General features: G+C 40.3%; 1 protein-coding gene across 4 annotated transcripts; it reads right to left on the bottom strand.

Moving 5' to 3' along the window:
* Positions 1–621: 621 nt before the first annotated feature.
* SF3B1 (splicing factor 3b subunit 1) lies at positions 622–19,632 on the bottom strand. Of its 4 annotated transcripts, XM_015867675.2 has the most exons (25): positions 19,501–19,631; positions 16,450–16,616; positions 15,118–15,219; positions 14,395–14,509; positions 12,498–12,577; positions 11,231–11,398; positions 10,831–11,065; positions 10,309–10,521; positions 9,880–10,001; positions 9,000–9,197; positions 8,810–8,911; positions 7,972–8,151; positions 7,451–7,537; positions 7,054–7,324; positions 6,654–6,799; positions 6,422–6,568; positions 6,121–6,246; positions 5,389–5,610; positions 4,966–5,148; positions 4,764–4,875; positions 4,559–4,679; positions 3,929–4,060; positions 2,754–3,026; positions 2,078–2,294; positions 622–1,103 (listed from the first exon to the last, which is right to left on the bottom strand). In XM_015867675.2, the coding sequence occupies exons 1-25, from the start codon at positions 19,526–19,528 to the stop codon at positions 945–947; spliced, it is 3,906 nt and encodes a 1,301-aa protein (XP_015723161.1). In that variant the 5' UTR covers positions 19,529–19,631; the 3' UTR covers positions 622–944. The 4 variants fall into 4 exon arrangements, 2 of the variants coding, with proteins under 2 accessions (XP_015723161.1, XP_015723162.1); XM_015867676.2 differs by lacking the exons at positions 14,395–14,509; positions 15,118–15,219; positions 16,450–16,616; positions 19,501–19,631 and adding an exon at positions 12,894–14,185; XR_001556297.1 differs by lacking the exons at positions 622–1,103; positions 2,078–2,294; positions 2,754–3,026; ... (14 more) ...; positions 10,309–10,521; positions 10,831–11,065 and adding an exon at positions 12,894–12,949 and having other exon boundaries at positions 11,375–11,398; positions 19,501–19,632.
* Between the last annotated feature and the right edge of the window lie 712 nt (positions 19,633–20,344).

Below are 20,344 nucleotides of genomic sequence, written 5' to 3'. Positions count from 1 at the left end.
TTTCTTTCTCTTGAGTACATGCACAGGAAAGAAGGAAAAGAACAAAGAAGGACATGAAACTTTTTTTATCTCAAGCCGATGAGATTCACGTTCTCCATGTCACATACGCACGCTCTGAATTTGTCTCACCTCAGGTGCCCAGTAACTTTCTTCACTCTTCAAAGGAATCACAGCACAGCCTATAAGCATCACTTGGCATTTTATGCAGCCTATCTGTAGCTACAAGAACTTATTGTGATTGCTGAAGTCATACAAGTGATTTCACACACTACTACTACTACAAATGAACCCTACATCCAGGGTAATTGAGGTCCCTTCCAACCCAGGTCATTCTGTGATTCTGTAATGCAGAAGCAGCAGAACCAACAAGCAATTCACTACTATTTTTTCCAAGAAAACAAACTGCCACCACTACAACTGCCAGCCCGAGTACAGCTCAATTATGGCACGACAAAGATACACACGTTAACTACAGTTTGGATATTTTTCTTATTTATTCAAAAGTTAGGGGATGACAAAAGGGCTAAAATGCTCGACGCCACCTGCTTATTACATGAACAAATACTGAAATCCATCAGAGACTCGTTTGACAAGCCTCTCAGTCCAAAAACCACACACAAATTAGATTTTATACACAAATGTTTATTTCCCAAATAAACAACCCCTTTAAACACAAGGAATGAAACCTAAATCTTCATAAAGATGAACGAAAAATGAAATCCCTCCTGTATACTGTAATCACTGTTTTCTTGGTCACTACTGGCTTTAACTGTTTAACATCAAAAAACAAGGACATATTTAAAAAATCATGCTACTGGATTCCTACCTCTGTCTCTGACCAGTTCTATACTCAGCTCCAATACTTTAAAACTTTACATCATCAAATCTGAAGCATTTATGTGAAGAACAGCTGTGCATTAAACACAAACAACAGAACAAGAAGATTATAAGATGTAGTCAAGTTCATAACGAATATAGGTGTTCTTTTCATCGTTATAGATCCTTGGATAATGTGCTATCAGAGCATCCTGTGAGCCAATGTAGATGGAATTATAAATCTTCCAATAAACGTCTCTGACTTTCCGGGCAGGGTGAAACAAACCCTAGAAAACAAAAAAACACTTAATCAAAGCCTCCATTCTAAAAGCCTGTTAGTGCTTTTAACCACGTTTTAAACAAGAACCATTTGAAAAGCACTGTGATAATACTTAACCATCAATTATTAGGAACAAACCACAATAAACATGTAACTATCAGTTTTGTGAGCACATAAACTAGCAAGTATTAAGGAAACATTATTTCGGAGACATTCCTTTCTTTGGTTTTTGTAGGGAGAAATTGCACTGGATCTATTTCTAACTGTTACACTCAAATACACAGAAAAGGAGCCTGCACATTCTACCTCCATGAATGCATTCACAGAAGCTGGAGAGACGAGCATGGATGCAGTGGTATAAATTGTGATCCAGGCACCATTTTCTAACACTTTGCCCTTAAACAGATTTAAACATCTTACTGTTTTCTTTGGCTAGAAAAACATAACATGGATCAAATATCAATCCTATCCTCTCTTTAATAATGCTGCTCGTTATTTGTTCTCATCACACCTTCTGCACTAATAATTTATTCCCCCAATCATTATTAGCTGTCCTCAAATTTGCATGCTTCTATTTCACAAGTCAGAGCCAATTTTTAGTCCCTTTATATTCTAACTCATTTGCTACTTCTATGCTGCTATTTCTATGCAAGTTTCCCAGGACAATCTGTTATCTCACTAAAAGAAAAGAAAGCAGTTCTCATTGCATGTTTCCATTATCAAAATCCTCAGCACAGAACAGCATGTTAAGAGATGAAAAGCCAGACTGTTTTCCTTTACTGGAAATCTCCTTCAGCTGACTTCTCATCTCCTAAAGAGAATCATAGAATGTTTGGGTTGGAAGGGACCTTTAAGATTATCTAATTCCTCCCCTCTGCTATAGGCCTCCCTCTAGAGCAGGTTGCTCTAAGCTCCCTCCCATCCCATATGCTCCCAACAGGTGACAGAAGCCTGTTTGGTAACTGCTGCCCAAGCACATACCTGCAGACAATACTGCAACATTCGGCAAGGGCCAATAGCAACTCTGAGGCCCTCCAGAGCCCCCATGACAGCCTGAATGACGTGCGGAGAGGTTTCAAACACATTAGGCCATACGTAATTTAACAAATGATTAAGAGAATCTTCGCAGCCAAACCCATAAACACCAAGAGACATGTGCTGCACCACAGCACTGGCTGTTTGTCTGTGTACAAGATCTCTGAAAAGAAAACAACGGTGTGTTAGTAAATCAAACTTAGAAGCAACAGACCTGGCCAAGCATCATGATTATTTTCAATTACATTATTTTCAAAGCATCGATATATGCTTTTAACACACATCTACTGACACTAAGAGGCAAAGTAACCAAACACAGATTAATTCAAAGGACAGTTTTCTGGCCATTACTGCGCTATAAACTCTGTAGCAAGGGGACTAACAGAAATGATTAAAAGTGGTTTTAACACAGCAAATATCAACTAAAATGGCTTTACCGTTTTCATCTTCAAAAGAGTTAGCAAAATAGGAGTATATAACCTGAATTATTTGTAATAACAATGTTTGTTACTGAGCAATTTTTAGCCAACAAGGACAAAGAGATTATTTGCTGTTAAGACCCAGTTACATATTTAATGTGACTGTGCCTAACTGGACCATACGCAGAAAGAATTGCACTCACCTGTCCATTAAAGCATCTTCAAGCAATGGCGTAACGGCATAAATATAATCTTTTCCCATCTCTCCAATATACTCAAACAGGAAAGAAAGAGATTTCAACACGCCATTCTGGACATTCAGTTCTGGAACTCTGTATTCATTCATGAGTGCAGGCAGCACTGTGAAAGGTGAGCATGTTTCAGCTACAATAGCAATGGCTACAGTAGTACATACTCTGTTCTGCCTTTCCTGTACTTTCAAGTTATTCAGCAGTGTAGCCAAGACATCGTGAGGTCTGGAAGAGAAAATACGTACACATACGTCAATATATTTGATGAGAATGCAGGTAAATTAGTTGACACTGAAACAGAAAACAGCGCAAGAATGCGGCTTAGCCCTTCAGGAAGTCCCTGAGGAACACCATAAACCATAATATAGCAACAGAGAAAAGCAAGCTCAAGACATTTCTTTTTAAATCACCTATTTTTTATTAAGAAACCAAAACACACCAACTCTCTCTCTAAACTTAGCTTTTGTTCAGCCTGTAGTTAGTTTGTAAACCAACTCCAGGAGACAGTAGTAGCCTTCCCGTTATTACTCTGATCCCACAGGTAATTAAAACTTGAAAACAATTTAACATATGAATTCCAGGTAACTTTTGACAGAGATATGCAACTAGGCACAGAGAAGCCCAGTTAGTGCATTGCTTGCTAGCTGGTTATTTCTGCTTGAAATCAATAGCTGGTCACTCATTTAAGAGTGTGCAGAGAAACAGGATTTGTGCTTCAAGCAATGATTTGCTGACTTGCAATACTTCACTGTGGAAGTAAAATAAACAAACCCCGTGCTAATCAAAAAAAGCACTGATTTAAGGAAAAATAAGAGAAACAGTAGTTAAAGGAGAGCTATGAAAGAATACAGAGAGTCTGACTGTGTATCACACTATAAAAACTCGAGCAGACAAGCATATCTTAATATCAGTTTAAACTTGCTAGCCTACCAATTCAGTTCTAAAGCATAGCACCCTACGCTATAAGAATGTGTCTACATTCTCCTACTACATAAATAAAAACCAAGTGTACACCTTTAACATGTGAGCTGTAGAGGAGTTTGAATATTTGTCTCCAGTAACATTCACAATCATCACTACGTGAGATAACTGTGTGTAGAAGTAGATAAAGCATTACACCAACTTACCCAATAGCTTTTGCAATATATCCAAAAGTATTTACTGTGGCTCTTCGAATAGCTTTCTTGTGAGCTTTTAGTAACTCAAGCAGCTCAAAGCAGATCCTCATCCATTCTCTTGCAGAAACATATTCTGCACCTCTGAAGGAGAATAAAGTGAGTTTAAAGTGAGTTCTCTTCAATTCTGCTTGAAGCTTTGGAGTATAATCTCATAAACTGCAATATCTATTTATTCACTATCAACAGAGGAATGTTATTTAAGCAATAAATACTATATATAGTATAGTATGTCTATATATATATATATATATATACACACACACTGTATATAGTTTAATAGCTAATACCCTTTATAGACCTTCACTGATTAACAGTTTACAAAGAACACAGATGTAATAACTTTACAATTTGAAAACGCAGAAAATATACTTGTTACAAAACACCTGCAGATAGCATCATTACAATAATAGATCATTTCTTATATACTTCACCTTAAAACATTAAGCTAAACTTTCAAAATAAAGCTTAAGAAATAACAGGAGATGCAAAAGACCCAGATGTCAAACTTGATACTCCAGTTTAGCTTCTGCTACAGTAATAGCTTCCAGAGAGAATCAGTTACATCGTTACTCAGCTCACCTGTCTGCAATACGCCCAACCAGATCGATACAATTCTCCTGTACTTTCTCATGTCTGTTCTTCAAAATAGGCGTAAGCCGGGGCAGCAGATCTTTGATAGGAGGGGTCATCTTGTGCATACCTATTGAATTCAAAGAGGCATGGTAAGTTTCACATTCTTTTCATTTTGCTCTTGAACAGGCACACAATCATTACATAAACGTACCTATGACGTTAACAATAGCCTTAAGTGCTCCGAGTATGCTGCCCAGTACTTCGGGATATTCTTCACCCAGGTACTCATACAACACAACTCCCAGATGTCCCATCAGTTTTTCCTACAAGAAAGTGAGAAGATTTCACAGTTAAACTTTGCTCCTCGTTACTATCACATACTGTAGCTCATTTGATCCAGGTCAATTCAATACCTCTTGACAAGTCTTCATGACCACTGCGGTACGAGAGATGAGGTCAGCAGCCTGTTGCCGCACCTTAGCTGACTTGTTGTTCAGACGCCACAGAACAGTACCGCAGATCTGTGGCAAGTAGGGCTTCACTCTTTTGCCAAGGGCGTTAACCACTGTGCCAAAGCCATTCAGCATCACAGAATCCTGCGTGTTAAAACACAAGACAATTAGATCAAAAACACCACACGATCATTAAATCTGGCATCATCTTAAACTGTTATTAAAACGCGAACGTTCTACAGCCAGTACGAGGATGCCATTGATCTGAGCACTGAAACCTGTGCAAGGGTTGAAAACATCTGACTCACAGCTATACGTTTCTCCCTAACTAAGTGTGAGCTACCTTTCAGTTAAGTTGAATGTAACTAAGTAAGCTGGCCATACCTCTGTGGTCTGTTCTTGAAAGGCATACAAGATCCCATCAATAAGTTGTTCTTCTAGCTTGTGATCAATGTCTGCCGCACCCAGATTTCCCATTATCTTCTCAATTGTTTCCATGACCATTTTTCTGTACTGCTCAGCCTCGTCTTTCAGATCATCCACAATCCTAGAAATTATTTCTGCTGCTCCAACTTTATTTGCCAGCTCCACTGTTGTATCCACCAGCTGAAATACACAAATAGTTACATGAGCAAACATCGTTAAAATCTTTCTGTAACTCTTGAAAATCTCTCCAGCCTAAAAAGCATTACCAGCATCATGCTGGTTTCCAATTGCATTGCACTGCAAATCTCTTGTCACTAAGTTACAAATAATAATTTTAAAATGGGTTCTATCTAGGAAAAGAGTAAAAACGCAACGGCATAGAGAAAGGAGGAGCTCTAAACTTGCCTTCAGACCAATCAAGTATTCTTTAAGCTCACAGTGAACAACAGTTTTCACCTTTTGAAATCATCCAGTTTTAAGACACAAACAGGGTGAACGACCTCACTTTAGAACTGATGTAGATTCATATTTGCAGATAAAATGCCAGGTGTCAAAGTCCTGACTGAACAGTTTGTAAACCACAGTTCAGACATGGGACGTACAAGACACAAAACCAAGGACTCATACTAAACAAACACCCCAATACAAATGTTGTTCTATTACAAAAATATAATTCAACTGGAAAAATACCTGTCTGTAATTCCTCCTGTCCAATGCCATTCTGTGCTGCCAGAAGTGTTTGAAAAATGGTGGCAAGATCTCTGTTTTAATGTAGTTTGCTTCAACACCATCTGTACCACAGCATTGCTTTACCACCTAGTGGGAAAAAAAAGCCAACAGTGTTAATTCTGTGTACAGTTTGTTTGGTTGTGGTGTTTTGGTTTTGTCTTAAAGAAAAGGAAACATATATTCAATGTTAACACTAAACATTCAGTTTTTATCAGTTTAATTTATTCCACTGCCAGTGTCTGAACAAATAATTCTGACGTACCTTCAAAACAATCTTTTTCATCTCTTCATCAGGAGACTGGAACTCTCTGATAAGAATAAGCATGACTTCTCTGGTATAATAGTTGGCATACTCAGCATCCATGAGCGGTATCAGGTAACCAATAGCCTTCAAAAAGGCAGCCAACCCCTATTTAAATGAAAAAATATATTCCCAGTGAGTTACGGAAGATACATATTCATTTCAGTTTAAACTGGAAGTATTTTAGACATACCTTTCCTCTGTGTTGACGTATACCCTTCCACAAGGGCTTCAGAACGGAATCAAATGACTCAATACCATAGGGAGTAGCTGCCTCAGCTAAAGCAGCAATAGCCAAAGCACTGATGGTACGAACCTTCTGCTGCTCATCCACAAGACCTGCGAAAGAACACACTCTTTAGTACAACTTTGCGTATCTTACACTCAAAATAGCAAAAACATGCAGATAGGATAAAAAAAGCAATCATTTAGTTTTTAGGAAAACAATCAGTGTTTCTCTTTTGAAGTCAAGCAAGTTATTTCTCACTGTAAAAAAGGCTACACAGAACTTTGCCTTATTAACACTCCATCCCAACAAGGCAAAGGAGAAACATTCTAAATACAAATCTTAAGCTAAAGAAAGCAGAACGTACCATGTTCGATAATTTCAACCAAGCTCCTGAGATGAGGCAAGATAGCACAACCCATAAGAATAGCAATTTGCTGCACAATCTTGATGCCTGTATGCCTCGCTTGCCAGGATTTTTTGCTTTTACAGACAGCTTTCAAGAACGGCAACAGAGAAGGAATGCCCAAAGCAGAGGCAACAACAGCAAAGGCTCGAGCTGTGGTATTTCGGACATATTCATCCATGTTATCAATATCAGGTCGCATCGTAGAAATCATTGTTGCCAAACCAGCAGCCTGAAAGAAGAACACACAAAACACACAGATTTATCAACAGCACGCTACGTTTTCCTGCCATGACTATAAGCAGCTCCGTGTGGCTATATACAAGCTAATTCCTACCATAGGATTACAATTTATTACCTTAGCCAAGTTGGAAATAATTTCTCTGCCTTCCACTCTGGCGTAATAGTCTTCATCAATCAGCAGTGGTTCAATGACAACAAGAATCTGAAAAAGATGAAAAAATACACATTTCCATTTGTGAATAGGTACTATTTCTGGTCCTAGTAAGAAAATTATGATTCCATGAAGCTGAGATAATTCCATGGATTCAAGCTTTCAACTTGATGACCTATGATGTCTTAGATCTGTTATGCCTTTTTTTTCCCCCTCCGACTCTCTTTTAAGAACCTCCCCCACGGATTCTAGCTACATCAGGTAAAATCTCTCTCCCTCTCCCAAGTGTGCATTAACGTTTTAACATTATGCCTTAGTACTGTAATATCTGCAATTGGATCACACTACAATAGGTTCAAGTTTGACTGAGAAAGAAACACAAAAGCAACATGATATTGCCTTCTCTTCTGCTATGCAAATGAACTGTACACTTCCCCAACCATGATCACAAAAAGCAAATCAAAGATGAGCAAACTGCAACAGACCTTATGTACGTATGGTCGGACCAGGTCATCCAGTTTGTACAGAATTCTGTCTATGACTTTGACAAGTAAGTGGCGCTCCTGATCCTCCAGTGTTGGTGACATCAGCAATGGCAGAATCTGATTAAACAACGGCCCAGCTCCAAATTCCCGAGCTTTATCAGTAATTTGTCTCAATGCAGCCTGAAAAACAACAACAACAAAGGCAACTGTCACTTAAACTAAGGAAACAATACTGAACAGTTATTGGACAAGTAGGTATTAAGCAAGTTAAAACACAATCTATTGTAACCATGAGCTTCACAATACTTGTTCCTACCACCATTTTCTACACAAATACATATGATGAGAAGACTCAGTTATTCTATTTTCAAGGAAAGCATGGCTCAGTACTAAGAATGGCACCATCTAAAAAGGCATTTTACACAGCACTCACTTCAGGTGCTCAGATCAGCTTAGAGTGAAACGGCCAAAAATGGATAATCTATTGCATCAGCGAGCTAGGAACTTTGGCAGTATAGCTCTTAAGAAGCCAAATATAGAGAATTACAAAGCCCTGTAACCAAAAAGCACAACAGAATCTTCTCTCCCATAATTAAGAATTATTGTATTATATTCTGTAAATCATATGACACTTAGCAATCAGTATTACTGCACAAAGAGCAGCAACAACAAGCAACACGGACACAGATGGAAGAGAAAGCATTAAACACACAGCAAAGCTTAGGAGGTAATTTTGAAGAGAATCCTATGGACAAGCAGGTGAAAAGAAAGACATAGTCTGAAGATGCAATGGCAGTGTGTTAACAGATGAAGTGCTAAGAATGTCTGCTAATCTCACCTTTCTCATGGGAGGTGTGCCGTTCTTTATTTTCAGAAGTAATTTCATTATCTTCCTCTCCTTCTGCTCTTCAGGACTAAGAGTTGATTCATCAACATCAACCTAGAAATAATTCCAGACAAATTAACAGGCATTGGTATACCTCAAAAGATCAGAAAACTTTAATCAGCACAAGTGAAATATCATTTACCAGCAGCTTATCAAAATACTGGATATCATCTGGCTTCAGGAATGGAAGGTTGCCAGAAGGCTGGTCATTGACACTCTTCATAGTCCGGTCCTCTGTCTGCATGTGGAATCCAGTCATACCACCCAAAGGTGTGGGAGTTGCCGTAAGTTTACGTGCTGGAGTACGAATAGGTACATAACCAGCTGGTGGGGGAAGAACCTGCAGAAGAAAGAAGGAAATATGCTAAAAACTGCACCAGAGAACTAATGTAAAGAACCTTCACAGCCTTCAAGGCTCATCTTACCACAACAGATGCAAATTGAGCAAGGTCCCAAATGCAGAACAGAAATAAAACAGAACATAAGTTTTTAGCCCTCCATAGATTTGTGTGTTACTGCATACATCAGATCCCACATACAGTGATTTAATTCACAAATTCAGCAGGATAGTTCATATTCATGCTTATTCTCTATTGACAGTATTTCAGAAGAGGGCTTGGGTAATGGACTTAACAAGTCTTTAGAAACTATTTAAGTTTCTAAACTTAACCTCCAACCCCACCTTCAATATTTGTATCAACACTGTATATTTATGAAGTCAGAATCTGTCACCCTCTCCTGTCATTCCACATTTGCGCTTTCTTTCTGAACTCAGCAGACATTCTTAAGGCTGAGAAGCAAAATAAGAACTGGCCATTGAAATAAACATTAATTTCTCACTTTCTAATGGATTTATAATAAATGAGCAACCAAACCAAACCAATTTCTACATGAATTAATCAACAGCTTCTATGAAACACTCTGAAATACATGTTGGATTTATTTTTTTTCTTTTTTAATCAATATCTCCTGACAAAAGAAAACTATCAGTCTGCTGCAGCAGCCTCACCCTAATTAATTACCTTATATCCTTCAGGGAACATAGCATCCAATTCTTCATCAGAAAGTGGTCTGTTTCTCTCATCGATTTCCCTCTCCCAACGCCAAGCCTGCAGCTGTTCAGGAGTCATGCTCATGATATGACCTATATTAAAATCAAAATGTTTTTTTTAATAACTTCCATAAACAGAAGATAGATTTACTTCAAGTGTCTTCTTGAGCAAAACTTTCCACACTAGCAAATATGACATGTCTTTACTATCTAGACTGAACACAGACATCAGCCTTAGCTCCTATGGGCATTAAAATAGGTAAATTGAACACATACTAACTGTATAGTTAGTATATGAGAACTGTACACAAGGTAAAAGTCTATTTCAGTATACAATATAAATGTTGGAGCCTCATTTTCATATAAAAAAGTGAAGCCTTAGAGAACAGATTGGGCTTACCTGGCGTAGGAGTTGCCATGTTCATAGCTGGTGTTCCAATGGGTGTTTTGCCAGGTGTCAGAACAGGAGTGCTGCCACCCATCTGGCTAGCAGGTGTTTCATCCCATCGGGACTTTCTTTTACTTGCTCCTGGGGTTGGTGTCTCGCCAATGGAATCACCACCTCTATCAGTACGTGGAGTCTCAGCCCATCCACTGCCATGTCCCGGAGTATCTAAAATAAAACAACACAGTTCTTGTAGAAAACTGAACAGTACTATACTCCAACTACAGCAAAAACATCCAATTCCATTTTTATTATCTCATCCTCATTCTTACATGAATCAAAAAGCATACAAGTGGGTTAAGCTGACAGAATTCAGTGCTACACAAACTCAGATAAAAACATCACATCAGCCACTAGATGTCAGAATGTAATCACTTCCTGCTGTTTGTTTGCTTCTATTGCTCACGTAAGGTGAAAAACTCCTACAGTATTTGCCATTCAAAACTTCTTAGACGCTCTCCAATTCGCCATACATACCTCGTTCTGTTTTAGGAGTTTCATCCCACCGATTTTTACGTGCGCTGGAAGTGGCACCTCCATGGCCTGGTGTTGCATGACCAGGTGTGTCCCGTCCAGGCGTTGCGGCTCCTGCTGGCGTGTGACTGGGAGTGGGATCCCATATCTTTGAGCCAGGGGTGGCACCGGGAGTTTCACTACCCTTTGCACGGCCTGGAGTTTCATCCCACCGCAGGGATGGTGTATGTCCAGGAGTCTACACAAGACAAAAGCCTAAGTATTAACCTCTCTCCTCTATGCACTAAAAGAATGCTGTTTTTATTCCTTTACAGCGCGTACGTGTCAGAGTAAGAAGCCTGAATTTCATGTGGATTGGCATTAATATCTGCTACATACAAACTGATGGACATGGGATTATTACCTCTGCTTGATCCCAACTGGATAACTTCTTAGGTGTTGCACCAGGAGTCTGATCAGCTGTTTGATCCCAACGCCGCTTGCGCTTTGAAGGTGGCTGAGACGCGGCTCCATTGACGACTTTAAGCTCTCCAGCTTTAGCTTTTTCAGCTAGCTGCTGCCTAATCTCCCTCTATTCAACAACACAAAAAGATAAATTATTTCATAAGAAGGCCTCTACAAATTAGATTTAATATTAAGAGTATTTTCAGTTGTATCAGTTATCTTTTTACGTCCAAATAACATGTCATTAGCCACTCTAATTTCAAATTCTTCCATAGCAACAGGGCTACGTGTTTGGAGGGACTACGTTTAAATTCATTTGCTACCCAAGTTCATAGTATAGCAGAAATACAACTGTACAGAATGCTTTAGTGCTGTCGGTTTCTATTTCCCATATGAATACCTAAGAACTACTACTAGCCTGTTTCAAGTGAATTCCACCTCAGTAAATTATTAAAGAGAATTAGAAAATAAACTCACACGAGTTATATGCTGAGACATTAAAAAAGCCATGAGTTCTCATTTAGAATTCCAAAATGACACTGTTGAAACACCACACTCACAGACTATTTCTGATTTATCAATTAGTTCATACAGTAAGGCTACCAAAACGGGAAACTATTTCCTCAACCGCTGTCGATTTGAGTAAATCAGTATAAACCAACAAAGGTCAATGGAGCTCTAAAATCTTTCTCCAATTAACCTGCTCTGTAGGTATGACAGAAGAAATCTTATTATATTACCAATATCTTTCAAACTACTATATTGAATTTTTAGTAACTATTAATAGGTGGTTTTACTCAATTTTCTCCTTTCAAGTTTTAAGCCAAATGTTAACCAGCTGTTGCTACTGCAACAAAAGCCTATTAAAACCCCCCTGGATTCTCTTTATATAAAGCTCACAAAAACAAATCCCTCCAACACAAAACACCTCTCTATATCTCTCAGGTTCCACTTCTTCACCTCTGAAAGAAAACAGACAACCCGAGAGCTACAGAACAATCCAAAGTAACATACACCGACAGCATTCCTCCCTTCGTTCTTTTGGTATGATGTGGAACAGACGTTGTTCAAAGCTACCATCCATAAGGTCCACCATCACGGTTCAACATTTACAAAGGAAAAAAACTGAACGATTCAACAGAATTTCCATTCCCACTGCTCCTATGGCCATTTCTCAGGCAGCAGAATGAAACCAAGTTCACAAGCAAACCCCACCCCCAACTCACCTCTTCTTTTGTTAAATGCTGTTCACGCATAACATCCATGTACGTTCTGGCATTCATTTTAGGGTCTGGTGTCTTCCCTCCTGTAGAAGAGAACAGCAACAGGAATGGAGCACAATGAGTACAGGGTAAGCAGAATCTACCAACTTTTTCTATAGTCCTGCTCTAATATTATTTTATTCCATGATCATTTAATTTTACTTTTTGATTGAAAATTTTTAAAATTACGTGTATCTTACGTTTATTCAGTTTGCTGATCAATTTAACCTGTTTGAACACAAACGTAACTACTGCAGTTTCAAACAAATATTTTAAAGCAGATATAAATGATAGAATGACAACACAGTTAAGAGTCTTCAGAAGTGATGGGTTCCTGGGTTGCTAATCCGGAATACGTACACTTTCGTGCCTTTGTCTCCATCAGCAGTTCTGACTTCAAGCAGCAGAATAGAAGCCTAGAAAATTATCTCTTTACCATTAGTAACACTTTGGAAAGATATTTATATTCAAAACATTACCTTGTGCAAGCTGCTACATCCTAGTAGTTATCTGACTATAAACAACTACTGCATACCTAAGTAATGTTTAAAATGCTTTATCGTAAGGACCCATTTATAAGTTTGACAAATCTGGACACACCTCCCAGATCTTCCAGTGTCACATTGTAAAAGGGCTTCATTTAAAAAAGCAAGAAATCCCAGAAAACTGATAGCACCTTCCCCCTCCTTTCAAAGAACAACTGCGACTGGGATCTGAACGTAATACATTTACCACCACAACAATACTCACACGGAATGGGGTTTGTGTACCATTTGTTGTTTTATGCTCTGTATCTTGAGTTAAAGTTTAACTTTTACGTACTTTACAAGAAGCCCGACTTTATATAAATTAAGACTTGTCAAGAAAAACACTATTAATTAAAAGGAATGTGCAGATTGCTATACGAGTGGTATAGCAATATAGTTTAGGAAGAAAATAAAACTCTTAAACATTTCTATGCTGAAGATCATTGCCCAATTGGCTGTGTCACTCTGACACTAGCTTTGATAGGACTTTCCTTTGGAATACTTTTTCACCATAATCTACACAGGATGTGTTGAACTGCACCCTTAAGAATGCAGACAGGACTGGCATATAGCAGTACTGCTGTAGGAAAGAAATTAAGGACAGTTAGTATGGGCCTGTGAATTCTGACAATACATGTTTATATCAATTACAATTAAGCAAGTAAAATAAGTAATATCCCTAATAATTCATGCAGGCTGCAATTCTAATTTGTAAAACCTGCAAAACAGCTGCTGATTTCAAGCCAACAGGCACCTCACTGCCACAAGTGAAACTCACTCGCCTCAAGAAATCTTCCATCAGACCCACTACACCCCTTTTCCTGACTTGCATTCTAAAATTATCTGAACAGACTTGAACTATTAATAGTATCAAAGTCTTACATTCGCTTTTGTTCCTTTTAGCTATACCACCTAAGTTTACATAAGATGGTAAGAATTAGGTGCTCTATTTTGAGAACTAGCATTTCAAAAGCAATAGCCCTGTAAAACTATGACTTGGAACGAAAGCTTTCAAGGTATTGAAAGACTGAGCACTCAATACACAAGTTGTTCAAGTATAATGCACAACCCAAAACAAAAAGAAAAGAGAAACCTTTAACCCTTTGTGTTTCTATGGCAATGGCTCATTATTTTCTTGTCCTTCTACCTGGAAAGAAAACTTGTATTATAAAGATGAAGAATATGGCATCTAGGTTTTCAACCCAACCTCTACAAAAAGGGGATGTTTAAAACAAAACTAAGTTTATAAGCATGCCAACAGAAATCAAAGGGCTAAAGACAGTTTAAGACAACAGATCTCAAAAAGGGTATAAAAAAAGTCAAAAATAAATTACCATCTGCAAAAGGATCGAGACGCTCAGGGGAAATTATCATCATCCGCCTGTGCTTTTTGTACTCATCTTCCCGATCTGCAATCTTTTGAGGACGGTGTTCTGCAAAAGGATCATACTAAAAACAGAAAAAAAAAGCTGGTTATCACATAGGAACAACATGAAAAACGCTGCTGACCGTTACACTACCTAAATATAAATCTTACTTCTGAAACTAGAATGGTTATTGAAACGCAGAATTTTTTGATCAAATAACTTCCTGTTACTGTTCTAAGAAGCTTTTTCATTTGCTTCTAAGGCATTTCATCCCAGCAGTCTTTCTTCTTTGGAAGAATAAAACTTCTTTCAGGAAGACTTATTACAACCTCATACACCTTTAAGCTTCAAAGAAAACCATTTTAGGAGAATAAAACATTCACAATTACATTGTTGTTACAAAAAGCTTAAGAGACATTCAGCTGCTCCAGATATTTGTATTTTTTTAAGTATACAATTGATGTTTTTAAGTAGTCCAGCATATATGCACATGTTGCCTCTACATGCACAAGTGCCAATTTCTACCACGTGCTGGAATTGTAACATAAAGCACAGACAAGCTCGGTGCTTCAAATACTGTAATGCCTTACGGACATGCTGTGCTTTCAGAAATGAAGATGTGGTCTTGAAATACTAATACTTCTCCTAAGACCCAAATAGCCTTTTGTTGTGCCTTGAGTTCAGACATACCTGTTCAGTTGACTGCGGAATGTCATTAAGCAGTGCCACTGGAGCATGGTACCCCGGCTTCTTCTGGCCAAGCAAACTTGTAGATGGGTAATCATCATCATCCTGCCAGAAGAAAGACGTGGCAAAGTCACACCAATACTGGCTTTAGGTAACAATGTCACATCAACACACTGCAGTCATAGGTAAGATGAAAAGGGACGGGAATATTCAACTCCATTTTCAGCAACTGATTTCACATCTATTGTTGTATTACTCCCAGCAATCAACTGCTGAACCAGATACAGCTCAACAAACAGCTACATTGATACCTTATTCCTTAACAGACTCGGTGAATGTACTGCATTTACTCCAAGATGCCATCTTCAATAACTAGTATTTCATATTAGTGCTACCAATGCAATGAGCTAATTGTTATTGAAAAAGCTGTGCACACTGCTCTTTTTTTCTTAAAATCCAGACAAATACAAAGAAAATGTCAGTAAGTAACCCTGAAAAACACTTCTGCAATAACAAAAGACTGAGAAATCAATTAGAGCTCTGTTAATTTGGTTGTACCTTCTCAACCACAGCACCAAAAGCAAGTCTTCAGAATGTGTGAGATACTCTGTGTATTCTGTGCAGTTATCAATGAGACTCCGTGCACCAGTTTACAGCAACACGGAAGGAAAATTGCTCGTAAAATTATTAACTGAGTTCAGGGAAACGCTGTAAGGGAAGTTTTTAATTAATGCATTCCTGAAGTCTTCAAATACTGCACCACTACAAAAAGATACCAACTAATACTGAACCACACATAACATTCTTGCTTCTCCTTAAAAATATTCTCTGCTCACTTTAATACACAGTTACTCATTGTGTGTTTATGATCAGAACTGCTTTCTGATTGCTTTTGAAACCAAAAATGTGTTTAACATTAGAATGTAACAGAACTTATCAACATAACCTTAACCACCCTTATATATGAGACAGTGCAAAAGTCAATCCACAGAAATAGCACCGAAAGTTCAAATGAAGTAGAAATGAAAATATTAAAATAGCCACTTAAAATGTCAGGCCTGTGTTTTATTAGTTTTTTCCATCTCATTTTTCACCTTGGCAGCAGCAACAAAACCAATTCAGACGCTCTAAAGCTAACGGAGCACCAGCCGCCCCGATCTCAGTGTCCTCCTGGAGCTCTGTGCCTCTCAGAGCACACGTCATCAAGTCCAAGCAGACACAGACCTGATGAATGCCCAGAGTGAGGCATGTTTGTTCAGTTAACTGCAACTATAAATCGCTTCAAACAAAACACCACAATGCTTAGACACTCCTTAAAGAAATGAAATCACTTACGTCTTCCAATTCAGTTGCTGCGATGGAAGTTACGTATCCAGCAAACCTGCTGTCACTGCCACCATAGATTTCTTGGTCATAATATCCGGTGGAGTCGAGGCCCACTCCTTGTGCTTCATCGAGGGCAGGCTTTTTGCCTTGAATTTCTCGGATCTGCGCTTCGATATCTAGGGTAAAAACAGCCAAAAACTCAGGTCTTTGTCAACATACAGAAAATGCAACACTTCTATCATCACATTCAGCAAACCACCCAGTTTCTAAGTCCATCTCTAATTAACTGAATATAATTATCACATTAAACTATAAAACCACGATGTATACGAAGCAGCTTTTCTTTATGCTGTAATATTATCCAGGACAGACTAATGCAGCTGTATTGTGGTCTGAAGCAAACCATTCAAAACTATTACCATTAACCCATCCGATCTTCCAAAGCGATGGTGGGGAAGGTAATTACAGCACAACAGTATTTTTCAACACTAGATGGTACAGGGCTTTGTCAATTAATGTAATCTTTTCATTAAAAGCAGCTACTGAGATGTTACCATCGATAAATCAGCACAATCAGTTTATTAAAAGAAACCTGTTTAAAGGAGGAAGCGTGTGAGTAGACACATGGGAACGTGCAACAGAAGAACACCTTATTCAAGAATAAAATATCCACTATGCTGCAACACTATATTACGTTTGAACCAACAAAACAGCCTGACAACACAGGCAGAAGTTCAGCCACAGCTCCCATCTCAGGCAGCTCAATGTAACCAGCTTGAGACAACTCCTGCCTCTGCCACCACCTGCGAAGAGACCACTGCTCTGCTGAACTGTTTGCCTATCCATTAATGAGGGCCAACAGGAGCTTTGGCACTCCCAACATATCAGGATCTGACACCCATTACCCCTGGGGTCAGTCACCGACCTCAGCAATTTGGCACCTTTGGCACCGTTTGAGAGAACACTAAGTCAGTAATCCCCAACACCAAGGAATCAAATTTAACCAATCTCCCTCCCATGCACTGGTAAAAGCAACAGGCAAATCAGCTGTGGTCATTCAGTTGCCTTCAATAAACAAGATCAAGACTCAGGCACAACAAGGAAACACATAATTCCACTAAAATAATTGTTTTCATCTGTATTTGCTCTTGTTGGGTGAAAGAATAGCAAGGCTCATGCTTGCAGGGGCTGGACTAGATCTCAAATGCCCTTTCTGACCTCAACAATTCTGTGCTTCCCCCTCCCCATCTGAAGTCCTACTGCCTATGATGTTAATTGGAGGGAAATTCATCCATTTCCAAAAGCTGCATAGAAGTTACACTAGCAAATCACCCAGAAACTCTACCACACGCTCCTGAGCTATTTACTACTGTTGCTCATCTTCTATCTTCTTCAGGACTAATATATCTCACAATACTTTTCCTCAGAGGCAGCTTGCAGAAGATGCCTATGAATACAAATTAAGAAAGTTAAGAATAAAGATAAAATCATCATTAATTCAGCTGCAGGCTGGCCAGAGCTTAATAGCTACGTGGGGCACAGTCACCTCCACACTGAAGGAACCCAGCTACCTGCCCGGAGATTCATGAGAGCTGAAGCCCAACGAAAGCCTTATATTGCTGGCCATCAGCCCCAGCTGAACTCTGCCTGTGCATCCAGCTTCCCAGCACAGGTTCTTCAGGACTGCAGACATTGTGCTCCTAAGTACATTAATAAATAATTAATAAATACCAGAAAGAAACTTCAGAGACATCCCACACGTACTCCATCAACCAACAACTCCTTCAGGCATTTCATTTTTGCACAGTTGTCCCATCACTCGACTGTGAAACCAAAACAACTCCAAGAAGCACTTTGACCCCGCCAGGTTTGTTACGTGTTTCTAGTTTCTTGTCTACTTCAAAGGGCAGATCAAGTTCTTGATTTTGTTTGCAGCTTGCTGCAATGCAGCACTGGGGTGAAACGAAATACCTGAGGCTTCCAGTGCTACTGAAGACACTGGAAGGACACTACACCAAGTGTGTGAATCCAACCAAGTCCTCACAGTGAAAGAAACACTCACATGGTTACAGCATTTAAAAATAACGTGGTGCAAGAAACATGGGACCCAAACTTCCCTTCTTACGTTACAGCCTGGTAAAACATACACTGCATATACTTAGATTGCAGCGAGGGTGTTAAGGGAACGTAGGACTTTAAACCTTGGACCGTAGGATGTTGCTTCCTCAGATCTCCGCATACTTTGAAATTGATCTTACTTATAAGCTGGAGAGCTCTGAGCTGTCCGTCTGCACACAGCCCTTCCTGCCTCAGGAACAAACCCAAGGGATTTAATACAGAAAACAATCTGAAACCGCCTGAAGATCAGGTCTTCCAAGCATTTAAACACATAGTTTACATTAAATCGATCAGCAGTTTCTCATCATACAACAGGGCTACATCTGGACAGAGTTCACTCAAAAACTCCAACCCTTTGTGCCCATATTCCTCCTCCTCTTGTCTCACTGCACCGTTAATAGCAACTAACAGTAACTAACACGGCCTCTCGCAGCTCACCCGCCACACACACACACACACACACACAGGAGGAAAAGCAGGCCAGCAATCGCACAGAGCTAATGCTAACAACTGGCTTTGTTTGCTTCGAGACGCCCACAAGCGATGCCGCCCGGGAAGCCGTGCGGGGAGCAGGGAGAGCCCCCGCCACAGCAGCTCCGCTATGGACCCGCCCAGCGGCGGCACCGAGCACTCTCTACATGGCGCCTCCCGACCAAGGGGGGGCACCTCGGCGGGCGACATCTTGTAGCTGCCGTCGGGATGGCGCCGTTCTATCAATGGCAGCACGGCGCTCCGCACCGCCCGCACAACCCCGCAGCGCCGGGCGGCCCGGCCATGGCGCTCATATGGGCGGCGACGCCATTACGAGCGGGCCCGGCCCGGCCCGGCAGCCATAACCCCGGCACCACTGAGGGCTGCGGACGGAGTATAACGGGATTAGAAGACGCGAAAGGTGCACGCAGCTTAAAAAAGAACCGCCAGGAGCGGATTTCAGCCCTTTACCTTCGTGGGTCTTGGCGATCTTCGCCATTTTGTCCAGCGCCAACAACACCGACACGGAACTGCCGCGGCCCCAGCGCTTCCGCTCGGGGGGGGGGGGAGGAGGGAGGCGAGGCAGTACTGCGCACGCGCAGTTGCGGGCCGCGCCGCGGCTGGCCGAGGGCTGGGGCGTTGCGCAAGCGCAGTGACGGCGGCCAAAAGCGCCACTCGGGCGGCCGGGCGGCCCCGCAGGCCGAGATCGGAGCCACGTCCTCCGTCTGACTGACGTCTCTGCCAGCCAATAGGAATGCGGCGTGGAAGACAAGTGGCCAATAGCGGTGCGGCGAGGCGGAGGGGTGGGGATGTGGCTTGAGCACTGCGTGCTACGGGGCCTCTGCCGCAAGATGGCGGCGGTTTGTACGTTAATGCTGAGCTGCTGTTTGCCTAATGCTCCACATGCACTAATGCTCCATAATGCCTGTGCTCCACATAGAGCGCTGAGAATATAGCCAGGGGTTGATAGTAAACATGTATCCATCGCAGCGTGGAGCCACAGCAGGAGTAAATCCAATCCTAGCACTGCTAATAGCCATGTTATATGCAAAGTCTAGCCCACATGAAGCACCAACACTGACCTGAGATCCAAGTCTGACTTAAAGCCAATGTTTTGTGTTTGAGAACATGAGTTTGATCAGTCAGTCCATCCCTGTGTCTGCATTTGCTTTTTTATCGCTTAGTTTACAGAAGTTTACTGAGCAATTCAGTGCTTGTAATACTTTGCATAACTGCATGTGTTGAAATATACTTGAGATTCATGTGAAAGCACAGAGGATCTGCTCTTTAGTATTATTAAACTCACATCCTGCAC

The sequence above is a fragment of the Coturnix japonica genome, chromosome 7 (genome assembly GCF_001577835.2).
Source record: "Coturnix japonica isolate 7356 chromosome 7, Coturnix japonica 2.1, whole genome shotgun sequence".
NCBI lineage: Eukaryota > Metazoa > Chordata > Aves > Galliformes > Phasianidae > Coturnix > Coturnix japonica.
This window is presented reverse-complemented; position numbering and strand designations above follow the sequence as displayed.

Coding starts and splice junctions, on each gene's coding strand:
- SF3B1 (XM_015867675.2), bottom strand. CDS start 19,528: ATGGCGAAGATCGCCAAGACCCACGAAG. Junction 12,578..14,394: donor TCTCGATCCTTTTGCAGATG/GTAATTTATTTT, acceptor TCTCTTCTACAG/GAGGGAAGACACCAGACCCT. Junction 7,325..7,450: donor TTATTTCCAACTTGGCTAAG/GTAATAAATTGT, acceptor TTCTTCTTTCAG/GCTGCTGGTTTGGCAACAAT.